General features: G+C 42.3%; 1 protein-coding gene across 2 annotated transcripts in view; it reads left to right on the top strand.

The window, feature by feature from the left end:
- The window catches only part of LOC115481182 (tropomyosin alpha-4 chain), a 181,604-nt gene that overhangs the window by 41,652 nt on the left and 120,346 nt on the right, over positions 1–19,606 (top strand). For both annotated transcript variants that reach the window (XM_030220249.1, XM_030220251.1), the window contains exon 2: positions 3,000–3,125. In XM_030220249.1, the coding sequence (XP_030076109.1) occupies positions 3,000–3,125 (126 nt within the window). The remainder of the gene's footprint in view (positions 1–2,999; positions 3,126–19,606) is intronic.

Raw genomic sequence — 19,606 nt, 5'->3', positions numbered from 1 at the left:
AAAAACAGGGTCCAGGAAAAGTGCCCTAAATTCTAGCTACAAACGCATCCATTATCGGCGAAGGGCGCCCATCTCTGTTCGGGTGATAACCACGCCCCAGTTCCGCCTTCACCACGCCTCCGACACTCCCCCGTCAACTTTGTCCGCATCCGCGACGGAGTGCAGTTGAAAGTGTCCAAAGTTCGGCTTTCGATTATGCCGCTTTATTTGTTTTTGTGAGAAGAACGCCCATCTCCCGATTTAGGTCGGAACTTGGGCGTTATTCTCGTTCGATTATAAGCAGGATAGTGTTCAAAAAATAAAACGTGCATTTATCTTTCAACGGTTTTTTTCGAATTTTTTGAAGAAATGCTCCACTTGCTCATATAACATACGGATTGCTTGTCCAGCTTGCTTCCCAGTCATACACTGTGCGACTGCCCCATCGGCTTCCCCTGATGACGCCCGACACCCCGGGTTTCAATAATTTCCTCTGGGACTTGGATTAAAGCCATCTAATGCATCTTCTTAAGCCTGATGCTGTGGACTGCACCATAATCGCCATCCTCATACTCTGCACTAACACAGCTTTTCAAGGCGCCTTTTATATGACTCGCACCGGCAATCGCTCTGGTGACATCACTGCAATTTAAGATATATTAGATTAATTGAAACAACATGTTCTGAGGGATACCAACACAGAACAGGTTAAAACAATTATAATGATATAGCTGGTAAGAAAGCATACACAGAGGAAATGAGCATACATAGAGGGGCATTTTCGATATGACGTCTAAGTCGGACTTTGGACATTTTGCAAAAAACGTCCAAAGTCTGAATAACAAAGAAGGTCATTTTCAAAAAAAGAAAAATGTCTATGTTTTGTTTTCGAAAATAGAAGGTTTTGAACAAGATTTTGTGATTTGGACATTTTGTTTTTTGGTCCATTTTCGAGAAAAAAAAACAAAAAACGTCCAAGTGCAAAACACACAAAATCAAGCCATTGGGATGTAGGAGGAGCCAACATTTTTAGTAGACTGGTCCCCCTGACATCCCAGGACAGCAATAGGGCAAATTAGGGGGCACTGCAGTGGACTTCATAAAATGCTTCCAGGTACACATCTCACCATTGCTCCCTTGTGTGCTGGACCCCCCAAAACCCACCCAAAACCCACTACCCCCAACTGTACACCACTACCATAGCCCTTACAGGTGAAGGGGGCACCTATATGTGGGTACAGTGGGTTTCTGGTGAGTTTTGGAGGGCTTACAGTTTCCTCCACAAGTGTAACAGGTAGGGGGAGTATGGGCCTGTGTCCGCCTGTCTGAAGTGCACTGCACCTACCACTAGACTACTCCAGAGACCTGCATGCTGTTCTAATGGACCTGAGTATAACATCTGAGGCTGGCATAGAGGCTGGCAAGTAATGTTTTTCATCACATTTTTTTTGGGTGGGAGGGGGTTAGTGACCACTGGGGGAATAAGGTGAGGTCAACCCTGATTCCCTCCAGTGGTCATCTGCTTATTTAGGGCACCTTTTGTTTTTGCATTATTTGTTATAAAAACAGGTCTAGCTCAAAACATCTTAGTTTTAGTCCTGGACGGTTTTGCTTTGTTCCATTATGGCTGAAAAACGTCTAAGTCTTAGGAACGCCCAAGTCCTGGCCTGAACACGTCCTTGACACACCCCCTTGAGATTTGGATGCACTTCTGATGGACTTCATAGAAAGACATCTAGAAATAGGTTTTGAAAATACTGATTTGGACATTTTTGTGAGAAAAACGTCCAAATGCTGGTTTATGCCACTTTTTAGACATTTTACTATTTTGAAAATGAGCCCAATAGTGCAAAAGAACACTAACACAGACTCTTGCTTTAGGTGGGTTTTCTCAAAATCACTAAGCAATACCAGTGATTGTATGACTAGAGCGTCCAACTTCCACAGCTACTCTGCCACCCTTAGTCTAGATCTTATCCTACTTCCACTGTCTTATTTTTGTAACTGAACTTTGTATTATCAACAGTAACATATCTATTCATTCCTGGTCTTCTCCCCACCACATCACAAATATTTATTCAGGGTCAGTGCAAGGATATTAGGCACCCTAGGTGAACTTTTAATCTTGCACCTCACAGCCCTCCCCCTTCTGCTACAATCCAGCAATCACATAACTCCCTCTCTTTCTCATAGTCTAGCATCTTCATGCCCCCTCCTCCCCATATCAACAGTCTCTGTCTCTTGCCCCTCCCCCTGGAAGTCCAGCATCTCTTCTAGCATCCCATGTCCGTCCCCCCCTGATAGTCCAGCATCTCCTTTTTTCCATGCCAATGTGACAGTGCTGTGGTGGATGTAACAGCGGGAATGAACACAAAGCCAACAGCTAAACAACAAGGGAGCACAACACTGCATTCCTGCTCACTCCATAAAAGGAAGTCTGTGTCAGAGTGGGCAAGGGCATGGCAGACCTTCAATACGTACATGTGCTGAGGCCCCACTCTTCCTTGTTGTTTAGCTGCCAGCTTACCTGCCCTTTCCCACTGTTCCACCAATCCCTGAGTGAGAGGAGGAGTTTCATACTTGCCGGCTGTCTACCGAATCTCAGTGCTCAAGGCAACCACCTTGCCTAATGGAAGCGATGCGCTGTATTTCTTTATAAAAATCTGCTTGACCACACCTTGAGCAAAGAAGCACATTAAGGCAGTTGACAAAACTAATGGTTATAAAAATGAAACAGAAAAAATCAGAGAAAGTGATCAACCCCACCCCAGTGTAAGACTTCACAAACTCTGTGTTGCTTCCTGAAATCCTAAAAGGGAAAGTAGTCCCTTTACATCCTTGTACTCTGTTGCTCAGTGCAGGCTTAATGTTACCTCTCCATCCAATGCTTCCATAGAAGTTCCCAATCTGAGCAATGGTTTGTGTCTCCATTTTATATATCTCATGCCATCTCCACTGTCTTCTAATGCCAGAACTTGCAAAGCAAAAAGCTAACAATGTTGCTTCCTTTTCTTTGTAAGGTGGAAGATGAACTGGTGGCATTGCAGAAGAAGTTAAAAGGAACTGAAGATGAGCTGGATAAGTATTCTGAAGCACTGAAGGATGCCCAGGAAAAACTAGAACAAATGGAAAAGAAAGCAGCTGACGTATGTACAGTACAAATATACAGTTCCACTACGCTATGTTTTTGTTTGTTGATTGTGTGACAGATACTATACTATGTTACAGTATAACTTTTGAGTATGGTTTTCCATTGTTTAAATATTAGCTTGGATGAACAGGCCAAGTAGGGTTCTAAAGGGAACCCTACATTCAATGAGCCCAGTTTTCAAAGCTACTTATCTGGGTAGCAGCACCTACAACCCAAATAAGTAGTACTCTCCAAGCCATCTGTGATTGTGTGAGGTGAGTTGGCACATGAGACCTTCAATAAATACAACCAGTCAGGGGTTAAGGTGAAAGGAAAATATTTATTTAAATACAGAGAAATGTGTAACCTGTTCTCTCCATATGTCAGAGGTAAATATACATACTATAGTCACAAGCTTTCTCTCCCATGGTCTGCTGCTGTACACCCACTGCACACGCATGGTCACCCCTCCATCAGGCAACCCAACTACCTTGTTTCTTCCTGGAATCCCCATTGTTTCACTTTCACTGACTTCCTAAGTCACACTGTCTACAAGCTTGTGAGTCAAACTTGTCCTACCTCAATCCTCTTCTGCTCTGTCACTTATGGGATAACACTCCCTGCTAAGACCACGCTCCTTCTCCAGGTTCTTCCCAGGTTTTGCAGCCCTGCTTGCCACCCTTGGTTCCTGTGCACTCGGGGCCTCCCTGATCTATTCAGCCTCAGGGCATTTAACTCTAGCCTGATCTGAGCCCCGCCCTGCCCCTCTGACTCAGCCTCAGCCTTGGCAGACTAGCGCCACTTGCTGTAAGGTGGCTGAACTGCATCATCAGTGAGGGAGTTCTCTTCACTATACCATCCACTCCCTCACACCATCCATGTGTTTTCAGTAGCATTATCTAGATAATGTCCCTGAAAATCACTACAGACTGTCTCAGCACTATCCAGATCAGTCCAGGGGTGGAGCCTGGAAGTTATCAGGAGACCAGTGATATTCAGCATTGGTATCCTGACAAACTACCTGGATAACTTAGGACAGGGAAAGCGCTGTCCTAAATTATTCAGAATATAACCATGATATGGATATTTGCAGTGGTCTGCAACATACCAGGAATCGGATATTTAGGGCTGATATCTGTACATCAGCTGGCACTGAATATCTGAGAATAGATTTAAATGCCATAGCCAGCATTTAAAAGGAATGATGACCCTGTTCATAGGGTCTCAGCAAAGAGATCTTTCTCTCTTTTCTCCCTGGCTAAGACTAAAGAAAAAAGCCAGTACATCCTAGATGGATTTGAGCTCCTGACCCAATCAGAGCCCATAAGTATATAAGCACAGGCCCCAAGAACCTGGCAAAGACCCAAAATTTAATAACGATCAATGGACTTTTCCTTCAGGAATCTGTCCAGACCCCCTTTAAACTCAGCAAGGCCAGCTACCATCACTACTTTCTCCGGCAATGAGTTCCAGAGTCTAACCATGCGCTGAGTAAAGAAAAACGTTTTCCGATTTGTTTTAAAACTACCACATTCTAATTTCATCTTGTGTCCCCTGGTTCTATTATTGTTAGAAAGCATAAACAAACGCTTCACATCTGTCTGCTCTACACCACTCATTATTTTGTAGACCTCTTTGATATCACCCCTCAGCCGCCTTTTCTCCAGGCTAAAGAGTCCTAGCCTTATTAACCTCTCCTCATAAGGTAGTCGTCTCATCCCTTTTATCATTTTCGTCGCCCTTCTCTGCACCTTCTCCAATTCCTTTATATCTTTTTTGAGATGAGGCGACCAGAACTAAACACAATACTCCAGGTGTGTTCGCACCATGGAGCGATATAACGGCATTATAACATCCTCATGCTTGTTTTCCATCCCTTTTCTAATAATACTCAACATTCTGTTCGCCTTCTTAGACGCCGCAGCACATTGAGCTGAAGATTTCAACGACCTATCCACGATGACTCCCAGATCCCTTTCTTGGTCCATAACTCCTAAAGCGGAACCTTGCATGACTTAGCTGTAATTCGGGTTCCTGCTTCCCTCATGCATCACTTTGCACTTGTCAACGTTGAACTTCATCTGCCATTTGGACGCCCAATCCCCCAGTCTCACTTGGTCCTCTTGTAATCTTTCACACTCCTCCCACGACGAGATGACCCTGGATAACTTTGTGTCATCTGCGAATTTAATTACCTCACTAGTTACTCCCATCTCAAGGTCATTTATAAATATGTTAAAAAGCAGCGGCCCCAGCACAGACCCCTGAGGGACCCCACTAACTGCCCTTCTCCATTGAGAATAATGGCCATTCAACCCTACTCTCTGCTTCCTATCTTTTAACCAGCTCTTAATCCATAATAGTACACTGCCTCTGATCCCATGACTCTCCAGTTTCCTTTGGAGTCTTTCATGAGGCACTTTGTCAAACGCCTTCTGAAAATCTAGATACACAATATCCACCGGCTCCCCTTTGTCCACATGTTTGTTCACCCCCTCGAAAAAATGCAGTAGATTTATGAGGCAAGACTTCCCTTCACTAAATCCATGCTGACTTTGTCTCAGTAGCCCATGCTTTTATATGTGCTCTGTAATTTTATTCTTAATAATAGCCTCCACCATTTTTCCCGGCACCAACGTCAGACTCACCAGTCTATAATTTCCCAGATCTCCTCTGGAACCCTTTTTAAAAATCGGCGTTACATTGGCCACCCTCCAATTTTCCGGTAACACACCTGATTTTAGGGATAAATTGCATATTACTAACAGTAGCTCCACAAGTTCATTTTTCAGCTCTGTTAATACTCTGGGATGAATACCATCCGGTCCTGGTGATTTACTACTTTTCAGTTTGCAGAACTGCCCCATTACATCCTCCAAGTTTACAGAGAAATCATTTAATCTTTCTGACTCATCCGCTTCAAATACCTTTTCCGGCACCAGTATCCCTCCCAAATCCTCCTCGGTGAAGACCGAAGCAAAGAATTCATTTAATTTCTCTGCTACAGCTTTGTCTTCCCTGATCGCCCCTTTAACACCACAGTTGTCCAGCAGCCCTACCGATTCTTTAGCCAGCTTTCTGCTTTTAATATACCTAAAAAAATTTTGCTATGTGTTTTTGCTTCTAATGCTCAGAACAACACGTTTTGAAAATAGCTGGCCACATCACTGCAGGTTACCTCTTATCTGTGTTAACTAAAGAGGGAACAGTCATTTCTCTATAACAGCTTTAAAACTAGAGAAATACACTTCAAGAAATAGTATAGTTTTACAGGCTTAAAAACCCACTGTCTGCAGCATATCTCCTCTGTGAACTGAAAACGCCTTTGCTGCGTTCTATTGCATGATGCTTTCAAGCTACTGTGACTCTATCAAGATTTCACCATTGTAAAAGTATAAACAGTATTATTAATCAGCCATGTGGCTGAAAATCTCCCAGCCTCTTTTGCTTGAGAGAGAGCTGGCTGAGAACAAAACTCTTGTCCAGCACACCTGAAGAAGATTTGGTTCAAGAGCTGAAAGTCTTCTCATAGTGATGTTCTATACTCTGGTTTAAACTGAATGTCAAACGTGTATAGGCCAGTGATGTTTCTCCCTCTTTTTGAGCGTGGCGTAATCACCTTCATGCATTTATGCTGATGAAGCCAAAACAAGTGAAGTTCTCTTTTAACAGCTTTTTTTGAAGGTCTGGGATGGGTACATTCAATCTTTATCTCATAAAGCCAGAAGTCTTGTTCTTAATGCATTTTGATTTACCTATTTTGAAAGGAGGGGTGCCATGAGAGCATTGAAGGCAAAGGAAAATGAAAGGGAACCTTTATTCCTTTTTTGCGGGGGGAAGGTTATGTTTGGGTGATTCAGGTACTGGATTGTATTTGGAGAGAGGCTTAGTTCTATTTCAAGGTTGGTTTGTCTTGTGGGTGGATTGAGGGAGGAGGATAAAGAGCAACTCCTCTGGTAACTTATTCAGATCATATTTTAATTAGACTGTTTTATATAGGGACAAACATGTGTATTCGGTTGTTCTAATAACAAGCTTTCAATATAAGAATGTCCTGGGGCTTTAGGAGTCCAGGCTGTTGGCCATTCTTTCACTCATTAATTCAGAGAAAGGAAGGAGAAGGTCGGAAGGGTCTGGGGAGAGGTTTACATTTACTTCTAGTCACTCTTATAGATAATACTAACTCCACATTCATTGTGAAGACTATAAAACACAAACTATTTTTTTGTTATTTTGTTTGGAAATGAATGTACTTTGTATGGATATTGAGTCAATTTTTGGTAGCCATTTTTATATTGGTCTGGGAGTTTAAAGTACAGTGGAAAGCGAGGAATAATTTAAATTGGGGATCATGATTTTGACTGTTTTCTAGTTGAGTTTGAGAACATATGTATCTGGTAGAAGATTGTACTTAATTACATTATTTTTTTATGTTTGTTTGTATCATTGCTTGTGATCCTGAATAATAAAAACCTTTTAAACATAAACTGAATGTCAAGCATAATGTTAGGAATACTTTGCAAGGACAGAACAGGACCTCTCAGCGCATCCCACGGAAAGCCCCTTTAAGCTGCAGTAAGCATGCCCTACTGCAGTGGTTCCCAAGCCTGGTCCTGGAGGCACCCCAGTCAGTCTGGTTTTCAGGATATCTACAATGAATATTCACTGTGGATATCCTGAAAATCTGTACTAGTGCTTACGCCGCTTAGTAAAAGGAGCCCTAAGTGTTTTCCCTCATTCTTTCCAATTATAGCAAAATAAGCCAGCCATAAAATTAGTCTTATACAGTGCTGAAGTTTTTATTAGATTAAGGATGTGCATGGGCTCGTTATCCTGGAATGAATGGAATGACACATATTTGGAACAGTCACAAAGTACACAAGTGAATATTTAGAGGTGCTGCTTAAAATGCTGATTTTATTCAGAAAGCATTACAGCATGACGCCCATGTTATATGTCTATTGTACTGAAAATCTACAGGTCTGGTTGAGCCCTACGATCTGAAGGAACACAGCAGCTGTCCGTTCCTTCATTACCTAAAACTTGGTAGAATCTACAGCATGCTCGTTCTCAAATGCAGGTCCATCTGAATGGAATAACTTGCCTACAACCAGTGGTGTGCTGGAGCTGGCTCACACTGGCTCACAAGAACCAGTTTTTAAGTTTTTAAAGAATATTGGGAGCCGGTTGTTAAAGTAGGTTCCCCGTGGTAACTTTAACAACCAGCTCCCAAAATTTTGGCTCTGGCCCCCTCCTGAACCTCCTTTTACTTTGCTGGTGGGGATGCCGAGCCCCACCAGCCAAATAAATGGACTGCCACCACTCCCCACTGCTTGTTTCTGGGTCTGAGCAGCAGCAGTCCATTTATTTGGCTGGCAGGGCTCAGCATCCTTGCCAGCAAGGGTATGCACAGCATCCGCATGGGGGGGGGAGAGCAATGCATTGCCCCCCCCAATCCATCCTTGCCCCCCCAAATTGCAGGACTGGTTATGTCTGGAGAGAGAGCCCATTGTTAAAAATTTACCAGCACACCACTGGCTGACACTGCTCAGTTCAAGAAGCAACTTTAATCATTTCTTTTGCCAAGGCTTTTGATAGCGAATTGTGTGACAGAAACAGCAGCTCAAGTGAATGGCTGGCCTATTCACTTTCAATGGTACTGTTTATATTAGTTCCTGCAGGGAGCAGTGATTGATATGTGGCCTTATCAACTGTTTTATTTTGTTTATAGTGCTGTAATTTATCTGGTCCCAGAACTTGTTTATGTTTTTATCATCTTAAATTGTATGTTTTCTTGTTACTCACTTAGTTGTATGCAGGATTTGTAACTAACTAAATATTAGTATATTTAACTTGAACAACTAAGCTTTCCTGTAAGGAAAAAATCCAGCTAACAGAGAGATGTTATAGAATATATAATCAAATATTTATTCAGCAACCACGAGAGAATGCAGTTTTAAGCTCATTGTATGGGAAACACTGTGAAAGAAATAAGACACAAATCCATCTGTCTGGCTGACTTTCAGTATCAACAGCCCACAAGAATCTCAACAGGACAGGGCAAAGGAAGGGGTGCTACTTGAAAGCAGGGATGGGGAGAGGGGACCATTTCTCAAAGTACCTTCCCCTCCTCCACAAGTCAACACAGAGAAAAAAAGAAACGAGACCTGGGGGCCGATACTCAAAACCTAACACTGGCATTATTTATTTATTTATTTATTTATTAGGATTTATGTACTGCCTTTTTGAATGAATTCACTCAAGGGGGTGTACAATAAGAGTAGGTCAAACATGAACAATAGGCAATTACAGCAGTAAAAATATTCAAACAACAATACAAAGTATGGTATGGTGTACTACTTACAATGTCAACACAATACGTAATACAGCATTATAATTGATAGGGAAGGGTAAAGCAAAGATGTAACATATAGATAAGTAAGATAGTAGGAAGAGTTAGAAAGTAAGGTGACTGATTTAAAGAAAGTTGAACATGAGGTCGGAGAGATGGTTAAATATTATCTCAGCTAGGATAGGAGTGGATAAACATGTCCTGCTGCAGTATGTGCAGCGTGTGTGTGTGTGTGTGTGTGTGTGTGTGTGTGTGTGTGTGTGTGTGAGAGAGAGAGAGAGAAAGAGAGAGAGAGACTAACAAGTTAGTTACTTCTTCCATTAAAGGTCTGGTTGAAGAGGCAAGCTTTCACCTTCTTCCTGAAGTAGCGATAGTCTTGTGTTAAGCACAGCCTTTCAGGCAGTGCATTCCAGAGTGTGGGGGCTACTCCGGAGAAGGCTTGGTTGTGTGGTTTGTGAAAGTCCTTGGGAGGAGCTTAGTGCCTTGGTGGTGTGTGGAAGATCATCCTATTTTTCAGGTACTCAGGGCCATTTCCTTTCAGGGCCTTGAAGATCAGATATAGAGTTTTAAATTTTACCCTATATTGTACTGGTAGCCAATGAAGTTTTTGCAAAAATGGTGTAATGTGGTCACGTCACTTGCAACCTTCTATGAGTCCTGCTGTTGCATTCTGAATCAACTGGAGCTGGTGCAGGCCCTTTGTAGTTAGACCATTGTATGGTGCATTGCAGTAATCCAATCTTGATGTTATCATGGCATGCAGAACTGGGATAAGATTTACCTTATCAATGTAAGGAGAGAGGCAGCGTAGTTGTCTCAAGTAGTAGAAGCAGCTCTTGAATGTTGCTTGGATTTAGGGAATCAGAGTAAGTGTTGAATCTAACTGTATTCCAAGGTTCCTGACTTGTGATTTGAGGGGGAGTTTGTACTTCCCAAAAGGGATTTTGATGTCAGGTATGTATCCACTTGAGTTAGGGACCCAGAGAACCTCTGTTTTACTTGGGTTCAGGCAAAGTTTGTTGTGTTTAGCCCATTCTTGAATTGATGTTAGACAGGTAATCAGTTTATTTAAGACTGTAGGTAAGTCAGGTTCAATGGGTATGAGTAGCTGCACATCATCCGCATATATATAGAACTGAGTGTCCATTGACCGAATCAGCTCAGTTAGTGGCTTCAGGTAGATATTGAACAGAATAGGTGACAGTATCGATCCTTGTGGTATCCCGCAGGTCAGTGTCCATGGTGGTGATGAGTTGCTGCCAAACATTATGGATTGTTGCCTGTCTGATAGATAGGATCTGAACCAGGCAAGTACTGTTCCATCAATACCTGTTTCTGTAAGTCGTTCTACCGTGATATCATGATCCACAGTGTCATAAGCTGCTGAGAAGTCTAGCAGTACTAACATACAGTCAAATCCCTTGTCTCAGTTTCTGTGAAGATAATCTAGCATGGATATGAGGACCATTTCTGTTCCATAACCAAGTCTGAATCCAGATTGACATGGATCTAGCCAGTTTCTCTTTTCTAGCCAATCATTAAGTTGAGCACAGACTGTTTGTTCTATGAGTTTCCCTAGAAACGGGATGTTGGATACTGGCCTGTAGCTTTCAAGTTTGTCCTGGTCAAGGTTGTCTTTCTTCAGCAGAGGGCAAACCACTGCCCTTTTTAATGCTGTTGGTAGTTGCCCATCAGAAACAGAGGTGCACTATCTTTAATGGGCAGGGATCGAGGGAGCAGGTAGTTGGTCGAAGGCCTCTTAGGATTTTGTCAAAGCTCTCCTCTGTCATTGGGTTAAAAGTGTCCCATCTGTCTCTGTCAGGAGAGGGCGGGTTTGTGTACCCTTGGTTGGGGATTGGGTTGGCAAAGAATGCATTAGAGGCAATTAGCGCCAGACTAGCACCCATCTTATTTTGTGCAGAATATTCAAAGGGCTGTAGCGTGGGAAACAATGTGCATGCCAAAGATGACTGCAAATTGTATTTAAATGTACTCAAATGGATGTTAATGCGGTAATTTGGTATTCCCTCTCAATGATCAGAGAACAGCGCAGAAACAAATGCTGCTCTTAACTCTGTAAACTTATCATCGCCAGCTCGGGGGTGACGTTGAAGGTTTGGAAGAGAGAGTTTTCTCAGAATTTCTCACTTTAAACTGCCGGTTTTGTCTTCTTTTAGATGCGGAGGGAAGCCTGTGCAGCCTATAAATACTGACAGTGAGGAAGAAGTGCGAGAAAGTGCAAGGACACATTGACACCGTTCTTCTGTGCCTAAATATGAGCTTCTTAAGTGAAAACAATTTTTGAAATGCTTATATACAAAGGCACAGAAGAACGGTGCCGATATGTGCTTGCACTTCCGATCTTGCCAGGGCATGTGCACAAGAGCTGCACTTTCTGTGAAACTCTTGTGCACATGTGCCAGGCCCTTGCTTTTGGTTTCATAGTGCATATATAATTTGAATACCATTTCTTTTCAGCATTGCAGAGCTAGGTTTCTGCGCTGTTCTTGTGCTACAGGGTCTGCACTGTTAGCTTTAGCGCTGGATCTTTGAGTATCAGCACCATGGATACTTCTAGAACAGAGGCTCTCAACCCAGTCTTCTGGACACACCTAGCCAGTCAGGTTTTCAGGATAGCCACAATAAATATGCAGGAGATAAATTTGCATAGAATGAAGGTATTACATTCAAATTTCTGTCCTGCATATTTATTGTGGATATCCTGAAAACCTGACTAGCTAGGTGTGTTTCAAGAACTGGGTTAAGAACCCCTGCTCTAGGAAAAATTACTCATTCATTTGCTTTTAGCATGCTTTCCAAAGAGAAGGAGCCTATGTATATGTATCCCCTTCCTCACCCTGATAACTTTTGGTTTTGGAATCCATGTATATATGTGTGTCCCGAAAAGTAGGACGCACTGGTTCTGCCTGGAACTTCTTGTTCCAGTTGTACATCTGTTCATCCAATAGATGGTCAACCACACTATGCACTGGTTGTCTTCAATATTTGTTCATACTGTAGTTGCTTTATACACTTGAAACAGGTATAGTTAGAAACAAAATCAGCATGGCCTGTACAAATGCCAAGTTATGTTCATATTGCCTGATCTCAGGAACAGGAAAATGCAGAGTAAAACTCCTGGCTGATACCTGCGGGTTGCTTGGATACTCTGTGTTTTACAGGCATCTTTTATCCTGCTGATACTACTGTACCTACCAGCACCTTTGCACCAGCCATACAACCAGTTGCTCTAGCTCGCAGTGAATACTGGTATGACCCCCAAATCCGCCAAAACACAGCCCGTGTCGGGTCCTTGTCCTGGTGCTTTGGAAAAAAAGGATTTTCAAGCAATATCTCATGAGTTGGCTCATCATTTGGTCGACCTCTGCTTCACCCTGTTTTGGGTTTGTTCTCCGTAGAGGTTCCCTTCCTGTTTGCTGTAGAGTCAGCTAGGACATGGGTTGTCTGCATAATCTATTAGAGCTCAAGAATGAGAAATGAGGTTAGAGAAAGGGGGATAGACCAAAGTGACCACATAGTTCAAAACTTTCCAGAAAGCCAATTCAAAGTGTTTGATCATCATCATTTCAAATATTTTGCATTCTTGTGTACTTCTAAAATTCCTTTTGAGGTCCTTACAAAAAAAATTATCTTCCTGTAGGAAATGTTCACCTATAGACATGTTATCTGTTCTTCTGTGTAATGTGTCAATTTATGTCTGTGGAAGTCTATTCTTTTCCTTAATTATTGGCTTGCTTCAACACTCTTATCATTCTTCACATTTTTTTTGCATTGCATCATGAATGCTGCATTTCCAATCCAAGAACCTACGTTGTCCTATGATATGTGCTGTCGCAGCTTGCATTGTATAGTACCTTGCAGGGTTGTGTGTCATTTTCTTTTATTAGAGTTTCTATTTTGAACCAAAAATTTGTGTTTCATGTTAGGTCATTGCCAGAGGACTAGAGCTGGGGGAGCAGGGAATATTTCCTTCAGTAATTTATCCTGCTTTAGTAGTTCTTTAGGATTTTCATGATTTTAGCTAGGTTTTCTAGGTCTGGATTTTATGTTAGTACTAGTAAGAAATGCCTGTTTCTGGAAAAAATGAAACGGGCGTTAGCAGGGTAATCCCCCCCCCCCCCCCGTCCTCCCTCCCGAGTTGCAGACACCCCCTCCGTGCCTCCGTTCCGAGTTGCACACCTCTCCTCTTCCTCCGTTCGTCCCTCAGTGACGTGGTTGCGAGGGCCGCCCCGCCCTCAACATCATCGCGTTTTGACGCAAGGGCGGAGCTACAGTGACTGGAGCCTGCAGGCCAAACCGGATATCTCGGGTGCCTCAAGTTTCCGGCTTGAGGCTTCAAAGTGCCTTTTATATATATAGATAGATAAGTAGTACCTGCTCCATGATTCTCCTCTTCAACTCATACTGCTGTAGGTTTTCTCTAGGGAGTCCTTTACCAAAAAAAAAAGTGGTCTTATCATACCCTTACCCAGGTTTTTCCCATGTGCTAAGGCCACTTTTACTGCAGCAGTAAAATGGCTGATTTTCCATTTTTTATTTTTACATGTCATTAATTAGTCGCATGTGAGACTAAAAATAAAAAAATCATGGAACCCATACACACCCAAATGATAATCCAGTGACAACAAATACTGTTCTTCAAACAGGAAACACTTTTTTTAAAAGAACTTTAGGAATTTTTTATTTATTTAAACAGGAGGGGGAAAAAGCCCCAGCAGTCAAAGGTAATTGCCATCGGCTGGGCATAACCCACTTAATTTTTCAAAAGCCAAGGCTCCTTCTGACTAAGACCAATCATTGGCTAAAAAAAAAAACCCTCCAAAACATTTTCATTTCAGTTTTGCTTATTTGATTCAATTTAATTTCTGTGCTTGAACAGTTTGGTTTTTTTTTGTTACATTTGTACGCTGCACTTTTCCACTCATGACAGGCTCAATGTGGCTTACATGGAGCAATGGAGGGTTAAGTGACTTGCCCAGAGTCACAAGGAGCTGCCTGTGCTGGGAATTGAACTCAGTTCCTCAGGACCAAAGTCCACCACCCTAACCACTAGGCCACTCCTCCACTCCACCCTTTAAAGGCAATAAAAATATTTTCTATAACATCGCATTTAATCACTGAGTTCAGTCACTGTTCATAAACATTTCTTTAACTTGCCAAATAATGTCACACAGCATGTATAAGAGAAGCACTTAACTTAAGCTTCTAATTGTCACACATTCCATTAGCGCATGGCCAATAAAAAAACATTATCACATTATCACTTACCAACACGTATTTAGTAGGCAATAAGGATTTATGTGGTAATTCTGCACTAATCAGTTATAATGCTGTAATTAATCTGTGCTAACTGATTAGCGCAGAAACGCCCGCTCTGTCTCCAGACATGCCCCCTCCGCAATAATATAGCAAATATATATTTTCTGAAGTTAGCGTGTGCCGATTTCAAACTTACTACTGGATGACTGAGCATGACCCACAGTATGTCATTTTAAGTTCCAATAAGCGCACGCTAGCGCTTACCACAGCTTAGTAAAAGGACTCCTAGGTCCTGAATGAGGATGCAGTTTTCTTGGAGGCAGTCCTGAGGCAATAACCCTTTTCTTTGAAAGATTTAGTTATAACTTTTAAGTATTTAGCCCTGTCCATGGGGTCAGAACAAGTATGGTGCAGTAATATCGTGCAGCTTATCTGGGTATCATAACTTTTTGCTTGCAAAGAGGCCCTTTCACTAAAGGGTTGGCGTGCGGCTACAGGCTTGCAGAGCACCAATCCGGAACTAGCCTGGCAGTAGTTCCCACCCCCAGCATGTGCCATTTCCAGCGCTACAAAAATATTTCCTATTTTTGTAGTGCCGGTGCTTACCTGGTGGTAATTGAGCTGCCTGGTTACCGTCGGGTTAGTGTGGGAGCCCTTATCGCCACCTCAATAGGTGGTAGTAAGTGCTCCCCCCCCCCAAAAAAAAATGGCCATATGGCAAGTGGTTCATTTACCGCATGGCCGTTTCTTTTTGAGAAAAGGCAGTCTTTTACCTGCTGTGGTAAAAGGGGGCCTAACATGCGCTGGCGCTAGTTCAGGCCCTCTTTTACCACAGTTTAGTAGAGGACCCCAAAGTTTGGAAACTGGAGCGTGAAGGGAGCTGCATCTGTTGGTTCTCTGTATACATATGCATTAGGCATCCATTGTAGGTAAGGTTAATATGCAGATCTACGTGATTCTCCATAATTTTTGTGAATAGCGACCCAAATGTATAATTATGCAATAGAAATCTTGTGTTGAGAAAAAAATTCATTATCATGATCATGCACCATTTGCCATTTTTCCTTGCATAATCATCTGCAAAGCCATCTGCACTTCAGAGCATCGGCCCCTTAAATTGTTGATGGTTTTGCTTTCGTTGGAGGCATCCACGACCTTTTCCGTATATAGGACACCAGATGCAGTTGCTACATTACATTTTACATGAAGAAGAAGCACAACATCTGAAAAGCCTTTTTGATTTACGGGTGAGAGGTGCAGCATTTACTTGTGAAGGCTGCATTCCAAGTTTGAGACTCCACAGTAGCTTAGCAGCAGGGCATAAGGGGACGGCTACACGCTGGTGGTAGCCCTGGAATCCCAGCTATGCCAGAAAAGCAAACAAACTCAGGGCTAATTCTTCTTGGTCAACTGAAATATGTGAAATATCTTTCCATCTCTGAGTAGCATGCAGACCCTGAGAAAAAGAACTCATAGCGGCAGCTTTACATTTGCAGTTTATCTCCTCCCTCACTCCCTTGCTTTCTTAAAAAGTAAAGAAGTCATTTCACTGCTGCTTTGAGCTGAATTGTTAATGCTTGGTTTCCATCCTCTTGGGTGAATCTCTTCATAAAGGCGGTTAATAAATCTCAATAAATAAATAAATTTTTAAGAAGTCTCTATGTGTATTGCACCCTTTTTTTTAAACAAATCACCATTTTTGTCTTCTTCATCCTTTCTGTGGAAAAATGTTTTCTGATCCTGCTCTCGAGTCTAATTCCTTGCAGCTTCATGTCAAGTCCTCTAATATTACTGCTTTGTTTCCTTCGGAAACGGTTTATTTCTTGTGCGTTAACAGCTTTCAAGTATTTAAATACACATATCATATCTTGCTTTTCCCTTTTCTCTTGGTTCGTCTTCTGGCATAGATCTCACAGCATTTTGGTAGCTTTCCTCTAGACCGCCTCCAGCCTCTTTATACCCTTATTGAATACAGCCTCCAAAATGCAGCATGGTATTCCAGTGAAGCCTTACCAATTACCTTCTTTCTGCTGTTTATGCCCTTCTCTGTGCTGATAAGCATCCCTCTGCCTTTGGCCAGGTACTTATCACATTGTTTTGTTGCCTTGAGAAGATCATCTAACACTATTACCCCAGGCTTTCTCCTACCCCAACCCCACTGCATACAGCTCCTTTGAATTTCTGCTCCCCAAACTGCTTTTCTTCACATTAAAGAACTGTCAAGCAGTCAACTAGTCTTCCAATTTTTATATATTACATGCCATATTGTACATCCCCTGTAGGATGTCCACTGTTGCAGATCTTTGTTGTCATCCACAAAAAAAAAAAAAAAACTTTTCCTTCTAACCCCTTGGCAATATCACAAAAATATTGAAAACAGAATCAAATTGAGCACTAATCCTTAGAGCACTATATACCTTTCTCTTCTACAAGTTCATTTAATTTACCACTACACACCGTTGTCTAAGTCAACCAGACTGGTTCACCAACTTAGTTGGGACCCATTCCCAGGCCACTCAATTTATTCATGAGTCTCCTGCTGGGAACAGTATCAAAGGCTTTACATAAATACATAAGTATTAACATACTGGGACAGACCAAAGGTCCTTCAAGTCCAGTATCCCCTTTCCAACAATGGCCAATCCAGGTCACAAGTAACTGGCACGATCCCAAAACAATACAATACATTTTAAGCTACTTACCCTAGAAATAAGCAGTGGATTTTCCCCAAGTCCATTTTAATAATGGCTTATAGACTTTACTTTTAGGAAGCTATCCAAACTTTTTTAAAACCCCGCTAAGCTAACTGCTTTTACTACATTCCCTGCCAACAAATTCCAGAGTTTAATTACATGTTGAGTAAATAAATATTTTTTCCAATTCATTTTAAATTTACTACTTTGTAGCTTTATTGCGTGTTCCCTAGTCCTAGTATTTTTGGAAAGCGTAAACAAGCAATTCATGACTACCTGTTCCACTCCACTCATTATTTTATAGACCTCTATCATATCTCCCCTCAGTCGTCTCTTCTCCAGGTTGAAGAGCCCTAGCCACTTTAGCCTTTCCTCATAGGGAAGTCATCCCAAACCCTTTATCATTTTCATCGCCCTTCTCTGTACCATTTCTAATTCCACCATATCTTTTTTGAGATATGGTGACCAGAATTGTACACAATATTTGAGGTGCAGTCGCACCATGGAGCGATACAAAGGCATTATAACAACCTCATTTGCAGTAAAACAAGCGTGCACGATGCAACTAAGAAGAGCAGGGTAGGCAATGAAGTGAGACCAGCGTGGGACAAACACTTCAGCCAAACCAGGGGCCCCAGAGTCAATTTGAAGGGGCCCAGGCTTCCATGGCCCCCCTGTAGCTATGCCACTGTTTCCAGCTCGGTAAAATTACCGAGTTGGAAATAGTGAGGGATGCTCAAAAGAAATGGGAATCAAATGAGCTGCTTGCAAAAACAGCGAGCAGCTTGGCAGTGGGGAAACCAATTGGTCACCTGAGCATGTGCAGAAAAGCCAATTACTAAGCGTGATTGCTCTGCGCATGCTACAGACGTCTTTCATACATGCATACAAGCTGTGTGTGTGAAAGCAGTGTGTAGCTTTTTTTGTTTGTTTGTTTGTTTTCAAACCTTTTTTAATTGCAGCCAGCTGTCTCCTCTGGTGTAAGCAGCACTCACTTTCCTGCAGCCAGACCTGACCAATCTGATCTGACCCTTGGCAGCAGTACAGCCAGGGAACCAGTGTTAACTCTGCAAGGAGGCAGGGAGGAAAGCAAGGAAAAGCGAGGCAAAGGAGAGAGCGAAGGGCAGCGGGCATGCGTGCTTGGCTAGAAGGGGGGTGGGCTCTAGAGAATGCCACAGCTCTCCTCAGCCATCCAGGCAGCCGCTATTTCAGCAGTAATAGAAAGGATACAGCAGTACAGACAGTTCCTGACCACCTGTAAAAATTTCATCCTAAAGATAGGTGGTCCTTTCTATGCATCACTCAGAATGCACATCTGAATAGTAATTAGCTCATCAAAATAACTTTGCATATAACTATTGTTAGCTGCTACCGTGACAGCAAAAGAGCCTGCAGAACCCCTTAATGCATGTCTCGCTGAACTCCATGCTCACTAAACCGGCTACAACCAGTATAAAAAGCACATTGCTGGCTGGTTAAGTTTTGTGCATCTGGGCCTGAATGACTGTATTTGTTGGGGTAGATGGGTTCATTACTTTTTAAAAGTACTGGCTTCAAAAACAGTAAAGTAAAAGTAGAAAGTCTTACCCCCCCCCCCCCCCCCCCCGTACTGCTCTTAAAGCTACTTTTTTACTACAAAGTAACAAGTATTCTTAACCACAGAATGTTTACAAGCAAACTTCCGTGGGGGGGGGGGGGGGGGGGTCATACAAGGTCCTTCCTAGAAAAAAAAACAACACCCTGAGCATTTATTTTATTATTCAGGTACTCTGGATATTGCAGTAGGCTGAAGAACATTAATACACCAATTGGAAAACAAAACAAGCTGGATTAGTACAGATCATAGGAGCCAGCTCTGTGGGTGCTATGGGTGCTTGAGCACCCCCAATATTGATCAGACTCTTCAACTGTCCAAGGAAGGGGTAATATTCATTGGATTTAGCACCCTCAATAATTTTGAAAAGTTGGCTGCTTTGGTACAGATTAGTCCTACACAGACACTTGATGCTAACAGAATGCCCAGCCTTTTTCACACACGAACAGATGTAGCCCCTCGTGAAGTATAGAATAAGTAACCACAATCTAAAAACAGAAATATGTAGACAAAAATTAAACTGAACCCCCAAGAAGCCATACTCTGCATACAATGCAAACCCAAAGAAACAGAAACAG

The sequence above is a fragment of the Microcaecilia unicolor genome, chromosome 11 (assembly GCF_901765095.1).
Source record: "Microcaecilia unicolor chromosome 11, aMicUni1.1, whole genome shotgun sequence".
NCBI lineage: Eukaryota > Metazoa > Chordata > Amphibia > Gymnophiona > Siphonopidae > Microcaecilia > Microcaecilia unicolor.
The sequence above is the reverse complement of the archived record's forward strand: the minus strand, read 5'-3'. Positions and strand labels throughout refer to the sequence as shown.